The 15,200-nt window shown below is 46.6% G+C and overlaps 1 protein-coding gene across 1 annotated transcript in view; it reads right to left on the bottom strand.

Annotated features, from left to right (window-relative positions):
* The window catches only part of Abr (ABR activator of RhoGEF and GTPase), a 190,832-nt gene extending 178,806 nt beyond the window's left edge, over positions 1–12,026 (bottom strand). The window contains exon 1 of the mRNA XM_005327876.5: positions 10,625–12,026. Within this exon, the coding sequence (XP_005327933.3) occupies positions 10,625–11,693 (1,069 nt within the window). The 5' untranslated portion in view covers positions 11,694–12,026. The remainder of the gene's footprint in view (positions 1–10,624) is intronic.
* Between the last annotated feature and the right edge of the window lie 3,174 nt (positions 12,027–15,200).

The following is a 15,200-nucleotide window of genomic DNA, read 5'->3' as shown; positions in this document are numbered from 1 at the left end:
TTTACTGTGGAACATAATCATGGGCTGGAGAGGAAAAGCTAGAGGCAGAACAATCAACTGCTGTGGTGGTTTAGGGGAGTGATGATGGAACATGCAGATACGCAAGCATTTATTGAGCACCACCCATATACTGGGCACTGTGCCATTCTGGGGCTACAAAGACAAAGAAGGCATAGGTCCCTTATGGTCATGCCAGCCACAGCCTCAGGGCATGAATGAGTAGAGCTCAGGGAATCTCAAGTGTGGGTTTTGTAACTCCTGCCCCAAGTCCAGGACACACACACAGGGTTTGGTGGCGCCTAGAGTATCTAAGGCAGAGCCCCACAGTCCAGCTATTTAAACAGGACCCCAGGGCCAGCGCCATGATGGGAAAGTGACCAATGCCCCTTTTATATTCATGTCACCCCAAAATGAGTCCTGGTGTCCCGTGCTACATCTGCTTCCATTATTTTAAATCTCTGCACAAGGCAAATCAGAAAATGGAATGGCATTGTTGTAGAAAAGGCTACACTCAAAGATCCCCCTCCGGGAAAAGGATTTGAAATTAAAAAATGGTGGTGATCACACAGCTTTGTGAATGTACCAAAACCTATGACTGTACACATCAAACGGGTGAACTTCATAACCCATGAGTTCTCTCTCTCAAAAAGTTAATTTCATTGTTCAAATTAGAGGGGAAAAAAAATAACTCTACCACTTAGCCTTGAGCAATTTGAGGCTATTTAGTTAGTTAACCAACCTGGGCCTCAGCTTCCTCCTCTGTACAATGAGAATGGTTAGGGAGCCTGTCCTTCAGGAGACTGTTCTGAATATTCAATGGGAGAATGTAGGTAAAGCTCTTAACCTACTGCCTTGCAGAGAGTAGGTGCTAAATATATTCTAGTTCTTTCCCTCCTAGGTGCCAATGGACTTTTTAAGACAATCTTTTGCTAAGCAGCTGCAAGATGTGACAAGAGCTCCAGGCAACTTCTCTTCAGACAGTCTTGTCTCAGGCAGACTACAGCAAAATCAAATGGGAAGACAGAACAGGAACTGGAGCTGACTGTCACTGTAGAAAGACTGCAGATTTTCTCTGCAGCTACACAGTGCAGAAATAACACGGGAGGTTCACGTGGAATAAGTACAGCTACACACAAAGCAGCCGCATGGAAAGTCTGATGTCACAGAGATTTCTGCTTATAATTCGAGTATGATACACAGTCCAGTGTCCAAGACAGCCAACTTGGTCTCAATTCCTGGAAAAGTCCACGGGGCTATAATGTAGCCCTGGCGGGTAGAGATGATAGATGCTCCATCCTCTTTGATATGGGTTCTTTGAAATCAGAATGAATCCAAAACAAATTTCACACAACCAGAATTTTCTATCATCGTACCAATGCAGGGAATTTTTTTTTTCACTCTGCTTTTCATTTGTGACTATTCTAAAATCCACCAGGTACTTATCAAGTGCCTGCCATATGCTCAGCACTGGGAAAGATATCTTTGTGAGAGAAAGAAACAAACCATGGCCCCTGCCAGCTAACCTCTCAGTTTTGAGAGCAACGCTTCACAGCCATGGTGCCTTGCACAGAGCAGTGGTTCTGTTGTTGTTTGTCCATAGGGTCAATGAATTAATAGATGGCACAATAATAATACAATTGTGCAGTGTGGGGCTCACTCTAAGAACCACAAGATGGGTTGGAGTAGTTGGAAAAGGCTTGTGCCAGAGGCTGCTAGTTGCCTACTCGATATCAATTCTTCCATTTTTTTCTTGTAACAGAGCCCCCATTTTATGTGAGGTGGCCACATGCCCAGATTAAATACTACATTTCTCAGCCTCCCTTGGAGCTAGAGGTGGCTAATGAGATAAAACCAGAAATTGTTAAGAAAGTCTTCTAGGAAAGTGCCTTAAAAAGCAGGTCAAGGGCTGGGGCTGGGGCTCAGTGGTAGCGTACTTGCCTGGCATGTGTGAGGCACTGGGTTTCAATTCTCAGCACCACATATAAATAAATTAATTAAATAAAGGTCTATCAAATATATATGCAAATCAACAGCCTGCCACTCACTCTTATGCTCTTCTTCCAGTTCTTCTAATCCCTGCCTGAAACATAAATATGAATGCTAGACCAGAAGCACTATTAGACCATGAGGCAGCCTAGAAAACAGAAAGACTCAAAAGCCTGAATTTCTCATGATCACCAAACTACTTACCTGAACTACTTAACCCCTTGGAGTTCCTTTACATGAGAGATAAAAATACTCCCTCTGTTGTTTAAGCCACTTTTTTCAAGGGTGGGGGATCATATGCGGCAAACCCATATCTTAACCAATACATGGAAAAGCCAGACCCCAAAGGAAGCACTGGCTTTGGGACTGAGGAAGTGGAGATGGGAGGGCATCTCAAATGCCCAAAGACCTTGGCAGGAAAAAGCATTAGCTGAAAGCAAGTGGTAGAGAGTAGGAAATAAGGAGAAGGAGGCGATAGCACTGCACTGCGGATGTTAGGGGAATGGAGTTAACTGGGAGGGACCAGGGACTACAAAGGACTAAGAAAGCTGGTGTCTCTCTCTCTGGAGAAACAAAGTACCTTTGAACTGAGAAAGGAGAGGAAAAGGGAAAATAAAGAGGCTGGGGAACTTCATTATGTGAAGAGATGCAGACGGGAACAGTGGGCTGGGTCAACCAACTGGGTCTTTCTGTTTTAAAATCAGGATCTTGGGGCTGGGGATGTGGCTCCAGCGGTAGCACGCTTGCCTGGCATGCGTGGGGCCCGGGGTTCGATCCTCAGCACCACATATAAACAAAGATGTTGTGTCCGCCAATAACTAAAATAAATAAATATTAAAAAATTCTCTCTCTCTCTCTCTCTCTCTCACACACACACACACACACACACACACACACACAATCTCTCTCTCTCTTTAAAAAAAAAAAAAATCAGGATCTTACGAGCATGGTGGTGTAGGCCTGTAATCCCAGTTGGGGGCAGTTGTACACATCTGTAATCCCAGCAGTTCAAGAGGCTCAGGCAGGAGGATCTCATGTTCAAAGCCAGCCTGAGCAATTTAGTGAGGCCTTAAGTAACTTAAATGAGACCCTTCTCAAAAATAAAAAGTAAAAAGGGCTGAAGATGTAGCTCAGTGGTTAAGTGCCCCTGGGTCAATCTCTGGTACCAAAAACAAAAACAAAAACAAAAAAGTTGCTCTAATAATGCCATCTAAGATCTACTAAACACCACGTCCTGGTACTTCCTGCATAGTGTATCATTTAGGTTTCACAAGTCTATGAAAGAGTCCTATATTATTATCAGTCACTCTCATTTTGTAGACAAGGAACTTGAGGCTTTCAGAAGGGCAGTAACTCACCAGCATAATCATGGTGTTCCTGCAAGCTGGGTAACACCAAGCTGGGCAACACCATTTATCTGTAGTGGCAACCCCTTTTTTTCAGATGAAGAAGGGATTAGTCCCAGTGTTTCAGAGCCAGGAAAAAGTATGAAGAGCCTGACATTTTTGGGAGGAGGGGTACTGAAAATTGAACCAAGGGGTGCTTTACCACTAAGCTACATCCCCAGCACTTTTTTTTTTTTTGTCTGGGGGTGGGGGGGACAGGATCTTCATAAATGCCTGAGGAGCTTGCAAACTTGTTGAGGCTGTTCTCAAATTTATAATCCTCTTGCCTCAGGGTATAGGCCTGTAATCCCGAGGGCTGAGATTATAGGCCTATACCACTGTGCCTGGCAAGATCCCGATTTTAAAACAGAAAGACCCAGAGCCAAATACTCAGCTAACTGCTTTGCGAATTAGTCTCTTTTCCAGAAGAAAAACAGACCAGTTTTCAGGCTCAGTTGTGTTTACTACATGGATAAGAGAAAAGCATGTTAAACCCACCCATCACCCTTGGCTGGCAGGGAAAGTGTTCATAAATTGTGTGTTGGGGGGCGTAAGGTGTTGGGGTGATCTAAAGTGGTGGGGGTGAGGGGTGGAGGGAGAGCCAAGCAAACAGGAATGCAAGGTCCATTTGAGGACCAGAGCAAGCCACCAGCTCATATGTTTCAAATAATTTTTTTTTCAGTACTGAGGATTGAACCCCAGAGAACTCTACCACTGATCTACATCCTCAGCCCTTTTTATTTTTATTTTGAAATTGGGTCTCAGTTGTTTAGGCTAGCCTCAAACTTGTTATCATTGTGTCTCAGCCTCCTGAGTAACTGGGATTAAAAACATGCACCACTGCACACAGCTTCAAATAGTTTTTTAATATCTCTCCACAACAAGGATTGGGGGAAAATTATTCTATCACAGTTAAAGCTAAAAATTCAATACTTTGAATTAAGTTATTCAGACACATCCACTGAATACTAGGAATTCTTCCTGGGGCAAAAATCTCATTAGTCATTGACGGGAAGGTGAAGAAACCCATCAGCTTACAAATGGGCTAGGTAACATGAGTACCTAGTAGGAAATGCATTTCCAATAAAGATTAAAAACAAAATGTCTCCATCAGCAACCTGGTAGAATCCAGTGGCAGAGAAATCTGCAAAGACACAGCTGGCACAGGACAGCATTACAGGTTGGATGGTTGAAGTGTCAGCTTTGCCAGGTGTGGTGACACATACCTATAATTCCAACAACTCGGAAGGCTGAGGCAGAAGGATTTCCAAGTTCAAGACCAGCCTCAGCAACTAAGTGAGGCCCTAAGCAAAAAGGGATGGGATGTGGCTCAGTGGCAAAGCGCTTCTGGGTTCAATTCCCAGTCCCCAAAAATAAATAAAAGTGTCAGCTTTGTAAACTGATCCAAGTTCAAATGATGATTCCACCACATGCTAACTGTGAGACTTTGGCAAGTTTCTTCACTTCTCAGCCTCAACATCTTCACCTGTAAAATGGGACTAATCATTTCTGCCCACTGAGATGGCTGCAGAGCTGTAGGAGATGGCCTGTTACTCCTGACATTATGACTTTGGGGACTGAGGCTTTGGTATTTACTTAAAATTCCAAGAAAGAAGAGGCTGCAGCATATAATGGAAAGAGCTTAGATTTGACCTCCAAATCCCACCTTGTGGGTCCTAAGCATGTGACCTTGAGGCTACTTGCAGGAAAATACTTTCTTCCAGTTCTAGGCTCTTGAATGTTGCCAAGGTTCTAAATAACAACCTTCAGTAACTAATATGATATAACCATAGTCACCCATTAGAAAGTTGTTTCTTTAACCTAAAAACTAAGCATTTCTATCCAAGAGCCAAAGAACCAATGAGAACCATGAGGTGGTGGGGCGTCACCAACCTGAACAGTCTCAGCATGATGTGAGATCTTGATAAACGCTTGCGAGCACAATGGATGGGCAGGTGAATGGATGGATGAATGAAGGCATTCCAAGGGCCAACAAAAATAGAGAGCCTTGTTTTCACTGAGCAAATTTTAATGCAAAGATAAAATGTTACCCATTTAAAATATTAACATTATTTGGTTTATCATTTGAACTGGAACCAGAATATCAATGAATAGCTTCTGTTAGTCAAAGGATGCCAGAAAGCCAGGCACAGTGGCACATGCCCATAATCCCAGCTATTCAGAAGGCTGAGGCAGGAGGACTGCAAGTTTGAGGCCAGCCTCAACAACTTGGCAAGACCCTGTATCAAAATAAAAAACTAGAAGGGCTAGAAATGTAGCTCAGTGCTAGAGTGCCTCTGGGTTCAACCCCCAGTATAAAAAAAAATGGTATCCCTAGGCTCTGAAAAGCCATCTCCAGGCTTTATTAGAGAACAGCACTTTGGTTCACAAGGATTGCAAACACACAGGGGGAAATCACAGGCTGCAGAAGAGATGCATAAACCTGAGAAAGACATGCCTCTCAACTCCTATGACAGGGGTGCTGCCAGGGAAGCATGCCAACATGCAAGGGAAATACAGAGCCTCAGGGTGCAGGCATGCCATTTTGACTACCCAAGGGTGCCTAGAAGAGGTCTGACATCCAGCTGTGGTCTGCTACCTGTGAGTCTGAGACCACCCTGAAGCCCTATAGATGGGCAGCATCCCTGATGGGTGATCCCAGCAGCAGATGGTCTGAGGTTTGCTGGGATTTTAGTAATAAAGAAGACTATAGGGGCTCAGCAGAAGAGCACTTGCCTAGCTTATGCAAAACAATGGGTTCAATCCTCAGAATCACATAAAAATAAACAAAATAAAGGTATTGTGTCCAACTAAAACTAATATATATATATATATATATATTTTTTTTTTTAAAGAATACCATAATAATGCACACATACACACATATGCACTTCATGGTAACTATGAGCCAGGTGCTCTGTTAAACTCTTTAAATATTTTCTTATATGTATTCATTCATTTGTTTATTTTGCAGTACTGGAGGTTGAATGCAAGGGTGCACTACCACTGAGCTACATCCTTAATCTTCTTTTTTCTCTGTTTGTATTTCTTTCAGACAGGGTCTTGCTAAGAGGCCCAGGATAGCTGGCCTTGAGCTGGTGATCCTCCTGCCTCAGCCTCCCAAGTAGCTGGAATTAAAGGCAAATGCCACTCTGTGTGGCTATTTTCTTGTATTTGATCTTCTTAACTATTTTTGGCGATAGATAGCAATATCTGAGGCAATACAGCTTGGTGTTTGAAAGCATGGACATGGGATTCAGACTGCCTGGGTTCAAATCCTTAGTAATCCTTTTACAGGCTGGGTGACTTTGGGCAGCACTATGTAATCTTTTCAGGTCTCATGATTCTTATATGTAAAAATGGAAATAATAGTAGTGCTGTCCCCTGAAGTTCCGTAGCATAAATGAATTAATATGGATAAAGTGCTCCGAACAGGTGCTGGCAAAAGTAAACCCTCAGTAAGTGTTCATTATTCTTGCTATTCCCACCTGAGGAATGGAGACAGAGGTTTGGAAAAGACCAGGGTAGCTTATCCATGGCTTCATACCTAGTAAGGATCAAAGCCAGGACACAGAGGCAGGTCTGACTTCACAGAACACAGGACATGACATAGTTGTCCTGGCTCTGCCTGCCTGGGTTCCCCATTCATAGCACCAACTTCATCCCCCAATTTTAACCAAGCCAGCATGGCCTAGTCTTTTCGTGTATCAAGATGCTAAAAGAAAGATACTAAATGAACTGGCCTTCTAACTTTATTGAGACTATGATTTTTCCATCATGTGTGCAAAGAGCCCTCAAAGAGCCTTCAGACAGGGTCTTGCTCTAAACCAAGAGGGTTTAGGGATCTGTCCCTTATTTAAAAGAAAATGTTCCTTTCCCAAGGAGGGGAACACTTTGCCTTTGAGCCTTTTTATATAAGGCCTTGTATACTCTCTGTCCTTGAAACCCTGAGACTTAGGCAAAGCCTGTTATTGCCAATAAAACCTGCCCTTCAGTTAAGTCCTCTGGGTACAGATCCTGGGTGTGATCATTGGCACAGAAAGAGAATAGTTTGAGGACCAATCCAATCAAAGAACCTCATCAGCCAAGATTACTACCTCCCCTTCTTCCTGGGAGTTCTACAAAGAGCCAGAGTAGTGCTAGGGAAAAAAATGTTAAAAACATATGTTACAGACAACCAAACAATCTTTGATCCCAAATGATCTGGAAGTAGGAAGCTTGAAAAGTCAACTAAAAAGAAAAAAGAAAACAAAACCCCATAGCAGTGGTTAGTTGACATTCATGGCTGCTATGTGCTAGGACCTGCTCAGATCTGGTTAGAGATAATATCCTGCCTAATCCCCATATCAACAGTACAGCATAAGCAGTGTTTTTCAGCCCCATTTTACAGATGAGGAAAAACAAGCCACAAAAAAAAGTCAAATAACTCTTCCAAGGTCACATAAGCAACATGAGTCTGAGGTCATGTTTTTAATCAGTGTTTATATACTCAAACATATATATACACTTGAAATAGTTTTAAAACAACATAGTATTCAGCACTACTATGTGCAATGCACTTTAATGTTTTGTTCTTTTTCTTTCTTATACGCCCGCCTCTCTTTCTCTCTCCCTCTCGTTGTGTGTGTGTGCTAGGGATTGAACCCTGTGTGTTGTGCATTCTAGGCAAGCCCTCTACTATGGAGCTACACCCTGAGCTCTGATGTTTTTCTACTCTATTTTAATATATTTTTAAGTTATAGATGGACACATACATATTTTATTTTATGCAGCTGAGGATCGAACCCAGTGCCTCACACATGCTAGCAAGCACTCCACCACTGAGCTACAACCCCAGCCCCTATTCTATTTTATTCCTATGATGTATAACATTCAACAAATGTGTCTGGAACACTTAATGTATGTTAGATACTGTTCTAGGGTATTGGACTGTCAGTGAATAAAAGAGGCCAAAATCCCTGCCTTCCTTCAGCTCCAATTTCACGAGAGAGAGAGAGAGAGAGAGAGAGAGAGAGAGAGAGAGAGAGAGAGAGAGAGAGAATATCCAATCCATAGGCAAAATCATAGCATCTGGGTGGTAATTTGATGATTTGCTATAGAGGGGGGAAAAGCAAGGAAGGTCAAGGGTTATCAAAGAAGATCTTGCAATGCTTTCTCTGTCGTTACAATGATTTCAGTGGGCTTTTGCCTATAGTGTGAAAGCCCCTGCCCTCGATTGTTTCACTCCAGTTCCTCCCTGTATGTTTGAAGAGTCTTTTTTCTAGACTGTGTGCATGTGCACACACATGCATGATGGTGAGCATGTATGTAGATGAGTATATGTGCATGTATGTATGCACGCATGTGTGTGCATGTGCAAATCCACCCCTATTCACTTCCTCACTGAGGAGGTTTGAGAGACTAGAGGCAGGGCCTCCACCTGAGCTGTAGAATCCCCTACACAAGCTTGCCCTGCAGAGGGGGTCTGGTGTGGGACCTGAAATACAGCTCTGGCACTAGTCAAAGCCATGAGTGCCAGAGATGTGCTCTGGCTGCAGTCTTTAGTCCAGAGAAAGGAGAATATTATCATCAATCTATCCAGAGGGGGTACCTTTTACAATTCATTAGCCCAGAGGCACTGTCAGTTTCTGATTTGCATCAAGGTCCCTGTGTGTGCTAGAGTGATCTTAGGGAGAGAGACCACTCAGAGAAATAAAAATCACACCTGGGGGAAATTCCAGTGCACTGGGCACACCTGAAAGAGTGATTGATGCAGGTCTTGCGGGAGATGGGATTGGAGACAGCTCTGAAGCAGCTAGAGCCACTTGGGTAGCCTCCATTGAGGGCATTTGGAACTTGGCACTAGGATGAAATCTTTAGATTCTTGCTTTAAGTTAAAGGGGCACATAAAAAATGTTACTAGCATGGATGGCAAAAGCATTACCTATGGGAAAAGCAGCCAATCTCTGCTAATGAATAAGTGTAATTGATCAAAACAGATGACTTGCTGGACCTTCCAAATGTGCTTTTAGCAAAGCGGACAGTTTCTCATTCAAATGCAAACTCACCCAGATAAGATCTAATAATGGAGATTTTGGAACAATCCCAGCATCAGTGATTTCTTCTCCTTCTTTTTTTTTCTTTACTGAGCAGGAAGGCATCATCCTAAATTCCTGGATGAGGTTTGACTCAACTAGATACCAATATATGCTTTTCACTTGGCTGTCGGGACTGTGACAGTCCCCAGATGCAGCAAAGGGCCAGTCACATGCCACCCCATATCCCCATCTGATCTTTACTCCTTACCTCATTTCCACTCCCTGAATTATGAAGATCTGGGTGGTCATTCAATCCAACGCAATCATCCATTTATTCAGCCAATATTTATTGAACACTGCCCACCACAAGGGGATTCAAAGATGACTAAGACTAGACCCTGTCTTCAGAAAAGGGGAAAGATGTGAGGGGAAACAACAGATGACAGAAGGCCCTAGCAAAGGTCTCAGTTCACCTGGGCAAGCACTTAATCTTTCTGGGCTTCAATTTCCTCCTTTATCAAGTAAAGGCTCTGGACTAGACAGGATCTCTGGGCACTAGGCCAGCTGAAAACTACATAATTCAAAGCTTTGCCCTCCTCTCAGGCTTCCAGGCTCCTAGGAAGCTAACAAACCCAGATTAGTTTTCTAGGAAGGCGAAAAGTCAACAATGGGAAACTGGTGGGCATTATGCACCCTTTCCAGAGTGAATTTGGCCCCAGCACAGGATAAAGGTTGGAGAAGATGTGAGATCCGTTCAGAAAATTAAGTAGATTTATAGACTTCCACACCAAGGACCAGGAGAAAGTGGGGGAGCCACTGGATTTTATATAGAAACTAACAAGTTGGCACAAATGAATCTGGTGAATCTGTGGAGGTTTGGCTGGAGCTGAGCAGTGGTAGTAAGTGATATTGCAATGGAACAGAAAGGTCACGACCTGAAGTGAAAGGTTCCACCGGTGGTCAGGCCAAGCCCACTGATCCATCACTCCCTGCCATGGCCATCGTACTTATTTTCATAAACTCACCCAAGCCCAAAATTCACTTTGCACTCTTTTTATAAGTTCCAAAAGTGACTGTAAGGTCAACAAGTAAAGCTCAACCCCCTTTTTCCGAGATACCCGAGATTAAACAAGACCACCCACCAAGGTCTGCCAGGGAGGAGTGTCAGTAGATTGCTTGGAGGACACACTGCAGAGGGATCTGTGGGATGGGGTGGGAGGGGGGGGAGTCGCCTACCTGCAGAGAAGCCGTCCTCGTGGTCTGAGCTGTTGTGGCTGCAGTCGCTGCCTCTCTCGGGCGAGCTGTGAATGGGCGAGTCCTTCTCGGGCACCCACAGAAACCTCTTGCGCCCCCACTGGGAGAAGTGCTCACGTACCCCACGTCTGGGAGGCTCATCCTCCGCCTGGAGCTGGGCCCGACCGTCCTTGGCCTCTGCCTCTAGCTGCTCTAGGTCTCGGCTCCGGCGCTGCTGCCGCCGGCCCCCGGGGAACAGGTGAATCCAGCGGTGAGGGCTACACGCCCGCGCCGGCTTCTCGGTCTCATCGCGGGTCCCGAACCGGCAGGGGGCCACAAGCAAGTGGCCGAGGACGAATTTCTCGTTCAAATCCACTATCTCGAAGTCGTGATCACTGCTGTTGCCCCCATCATCCGCGCCCGGAGCGTCCGGCTCTCCCTCTTCCGAATCCCTCCCTGCGCGGGTCCCTGAGGACTGCTCCTCTCCGGGCAGGGTAGGAACGGTGCCATCGTGGCCCGGGGGCGCGCAGTCCTCCTTTAGCCTGAAGAGGAGGCGAGGCTGCACTAGCTGCTGGTGGATGGCAGCAGTCAAGCTGCGCACCGCGCCCCCTCCCTCCGTCGGCACCGGCCAGCTAGGAAGATCTAGGCACACATAGTGGGGAGGCTCGGCCTTCCCCGCCTCCTTTGGGTCGGGCTGCGAGGTGCTTGAGGAGCCTGGTGAGCCTGAAGGGCCTGCGGGGTCGCCACCCACTGCGCCCTTTTCCTCCAGCTGTGGCGAAGCCCTCCCCGGCTCCGCTGGCGCCAGCTCCTCCGCTGTGGCTACCGGGCTGTCGCCTTCTCCTCCCGCCGAATCCCCGCAGCCTAGGTCCAGCTTCTTCCCGGCCAGGGCCGCCTGTAGGTACAAGACTTTGAACTTCTCCTCGGCCAACACCTGTTGCAGCCGCTTCAGGTTGACTTTGCAGCGCTCCAGCTCCCGCTCCATGTCCAGCACCGACTCCAGCCTCATGACCGGTGCATCCTCCCCGGGGAATTCGGCCTTCCAGTGACGTTCAAACTCCTGCGGGTCCCACATGCTGGGCGCCCCGTCGGGCCTCGCGGCCCGGATCCTCTGCGCCACAGCAGGCTGAGGTCGCGCCGGGCTCTCCCAGAGAAGCCCACGATGGCGCAGTCGCCAACCTTTCGCTTCAGCGCCTGAAGAGAAAATATAAAGTTTTTCCCCTTCCGCCCTCGTGCCTTTTTTTTTTTTTTTCTTCTTCTGGGTTTCGCCTTCCTGACGTAAGCAGCTAGCCGCGGTGGAGGCGGGAGCCTGGGGACCCTGGGCCCGCCCCGGGCAGAACGCGTGGAGCCGGAGGTCTGCGGTCGCCGGGCTGGGCCCGGCGCCCCACGGACTCGGGCTACGGGAAAGCCGTGGCGGGGGCGGAGCCTCGGTGGCGCTGGGCCAGAGCCCGCGGGCGCGTCCCCGAGCTGCCGGGAGCCCAAGAGAGGGCCACTGAGGGGCAGGCCTGCGATTCTGTCCACCTCAGAGACTCTGGCGACACCAGGTGCTGGCCGCAGTAGGGCCCGCTCGCACCCGCCAGTCTCCTCTGGCTGCGCAGCTCCCGCCGCAGCGCGCGGTCCGCGCCCCTTCCTGCATCCGAGCGCGGGGTCGCGCGGCCGGCGGGAGGCGGGAGCCCGTGTGAGGGAGCGCGCGGGGGCGCCCTGGGTCCCAGCCAACCTCCAGCTGCCGGGCCCTCTGCAATGTCGCCTGCCCAGAGTCAGGTTGGCGCCCAGGACCAACAAGGAAAAGGTTCGAAAAAAACGATGTGGCGTGGCGGCGTGGGCAGGTGTCGAAGGCAGAGGTCTGCTGATCCGCGGTGTTGCCCTGCTCAGGGATTTAAGGAGCTCCTTGAACTAACTCATCCAAGATCAAAACGACAGCTTAATCCCAAACTGGGGCTAAAACTTTGGTTTTTGAGTCCCTTTAAAGGATCTCTCCACTGCTCGCTAGAGCTTCTCCGGAGAAATAGGCAATGGTGATAAGCTCCAAATGGTTCTGCTTGGAGACTCTTGTTCTTCAAAGCTGAGGGAGCTGTCTTGTGACTGAACCAGACCATGGTTGCAGGGGCCTCGATCTAGTAGAGGACCCTCCCCTCCTCCTCTTTATGGCCTCAGACAATCTTCTATGGAGGGAAAGAAGGAGCTGGGGAGCGGCTCCCCGTGGGCTGGATTAAGACTCCTACTTTGCCCTTTTCCTCCTTTCCCCTGCCCTGCACTTTCCCTGCCTTTCCTCTACTCCAGGATTGGGTGGGGTCCGCCTCCTGACGAGGGAATCCTTAATAAATCGTTTCCTGCTTGTGAAGAAATTGATACTCAAGAGGTTAAGATGACTTGGCAGCTGCAATTTTTTCCCATCCTCCGAAGCTAAACTCGGGGACCTTCTCTCCAGCCACTTGCCACTCACTTAACCGTGGGCACAGGCCATCATGCGCCCACTTCAATCCCCTTCAATTCAATACTCAAGTCTAAAAGGAAGATGTTTCTTTAACATCAATGCTTTTTGCTCCAAACTGATCAGTGACTCCCCATCACCCACAAGGGTGGAGTCCAAACTCTTTGCATGTCACAGGAGGTCCTACCTAGTTTGGTTTCTGCCCACTTCTCTTTCTCCTATGCTTACTAACAACACTATCCCCAAAGACCTGGTTTCTTTTACATGTGCCTTTTGTTCTTTCTTGAAGCTCCTGTTTTTTCCCTACACACAACAGGCTGCTTGGGGACCTCTACCTCTGAGAAGACTTCTCCAGCCCCTCCCTCTCTTGTTTGTTTCACCCCTGAATCCTGTGCTTCCCTTTATTTGTTTGCTCTCCTTCCATCTTATTATAATTATTAATAACAACTTCTATTTCCTCTAAGAACTGCACAAGGGCAGGGATTGTCTTTGCCAGTTTTTATATTTCTGTGGTTGCTTGCAATGTGGTATAGAAACGATGGATAATTGTTGAAGGAAGAAAGTTGAATGAATGAATGAAAAGATGAACTCATCCCCCACCTTGCTATTCCTGCTGTGCTCCTCCTGCTGCTTATCATTCCAAACTGGGGCAGATGTGCTTCCCCTAGAGGCTTCTCAACTCTGGGATTTCTTTCTTGCTAAAAATCTGTGTTTGCTTTGTTTCCTTTTTTTTCTTTTCTCTAACTTGGTTGTCAATGGCATGAATCTTCAGAGTATCTGTCTTCATGCTGGACTGACATGGGAGAATGGGTGTTTTTAAATACACTAATTTAGAATTTTCCAATCTGAGTGATTTCTCAATGCTTTATCTAATTCCTTGATCTGCTTTCTCTCCCACTTTAGTTAGCTCCATGTGATGCAGCTCCAGAAGCCATCACAATTTTCTTTGTCCACTGGGAAGGATTGAGGATCTTCCGGTGAGTGCTTACAACCAGCCAGTGCAGGGGTATTCCATCAAATGGAATCTATAAGCATTGTAGCTTCTGTTAAGATTTCAGAAGGGGAGGAAAATATGCCGCATGGCAGTGATGGATGATCCCAGTCAATACCATATTGATTGGGAAATCTTTCAGTGGGTATATTTAAATGCACAAAGAAAAAGAAAACTATCAGTTACCATAAACATCAATTTCTGAATGTGTAAGTTCCCTGGGAGGGTAGTTTCTACTCTGTCCTTTAATTAAAGCAGTGGTATGATTCCCTTTTGGCCCGAGGAAGTTGTTACCAAAACCACTAATTTTTTCCACCAGGGCCAATATAGCTGGAAATGCCAGCATACATCTTCTCTAAACAGATCCCAGGAGCAGCCTTCATTGTCTCTAGCTGGTGGATAGTTTAGCTTTATTACCTGGCTTCGGGTTATCATGGGGACAGGAGTAGGGTGACTGACAATTATTGAGTCCATATTTCTAGTTGCCATACTTCTTTGATCCCATCGAATCCCTCCCAACAACCCTGTAAATGAGGTATTATTGCTGCCACTTCAGCAAGAGAGAAATGAAAGATCAAAGAGGTTATAGGTCACGTAGCTGGTCTGCTGAGTTCTAAAGCCCAGCAGCTTTGCAAAGGTGTGACCCAGGTGCATCTGTCGTTGACACTTATCATTCAATAAATATTTGTTGAGCGCCTACTAGGGGCCAGAGCCAGGCAAATTAAGTTTAAGCTTTGTAGCCTTGCATATAGGTTTCTCCACCATGTATCCTCTGACGCCAGCCTAGTTTTCCAACATCATTACCTGGATTTCTTTTGCTGGCTGTCCCCTTGAGCCCACCAAGCTGAATGACCCCTCTGTAACCAATGCCTTTTGTGCCCTATTTCACCTGTCCACAGCATAACTGAGATTTCTGTTGTAGCCTCAACTGGAAAGTTACCACAAGCTGCCATGCCTCTCTTTCTACAAGCACCCACCCCTACTGCTCTCCATTTTTCCCCCAAAGTCACAAGGCTCTCAAGAGTAACCCAGATGGAATTTTCCATAGGGAAATTAACACCCCCAGGAGCATCCCAGGGCCAGTGGAAAGCATTGGTTAATAAGTGTCCCAGAATCCTGTCTTTGGAGGGTCTTTCTGAGGCATGCTTCAGATGATTATC

The sequence above is a fragment of the Ictidomys tridecemlineatus genome, chromosome 3, assembly GCF_052094955.1.
Source record: "Ictidomys tridecemlineatus isolate mIctTri1 chromosome 3, mIctTri1.hap1, whole genome shotgun sequence".
Lineage (NCBI taxonomy): Eukaryota > Metazoa > Chordata > Mammalia > Rodentia > Sciuridae > Ictidomys > Ictidomys tridecemlineatus.
This window is presented reverse-complemented; position numbering and strand designations above follow the sequence as displayed.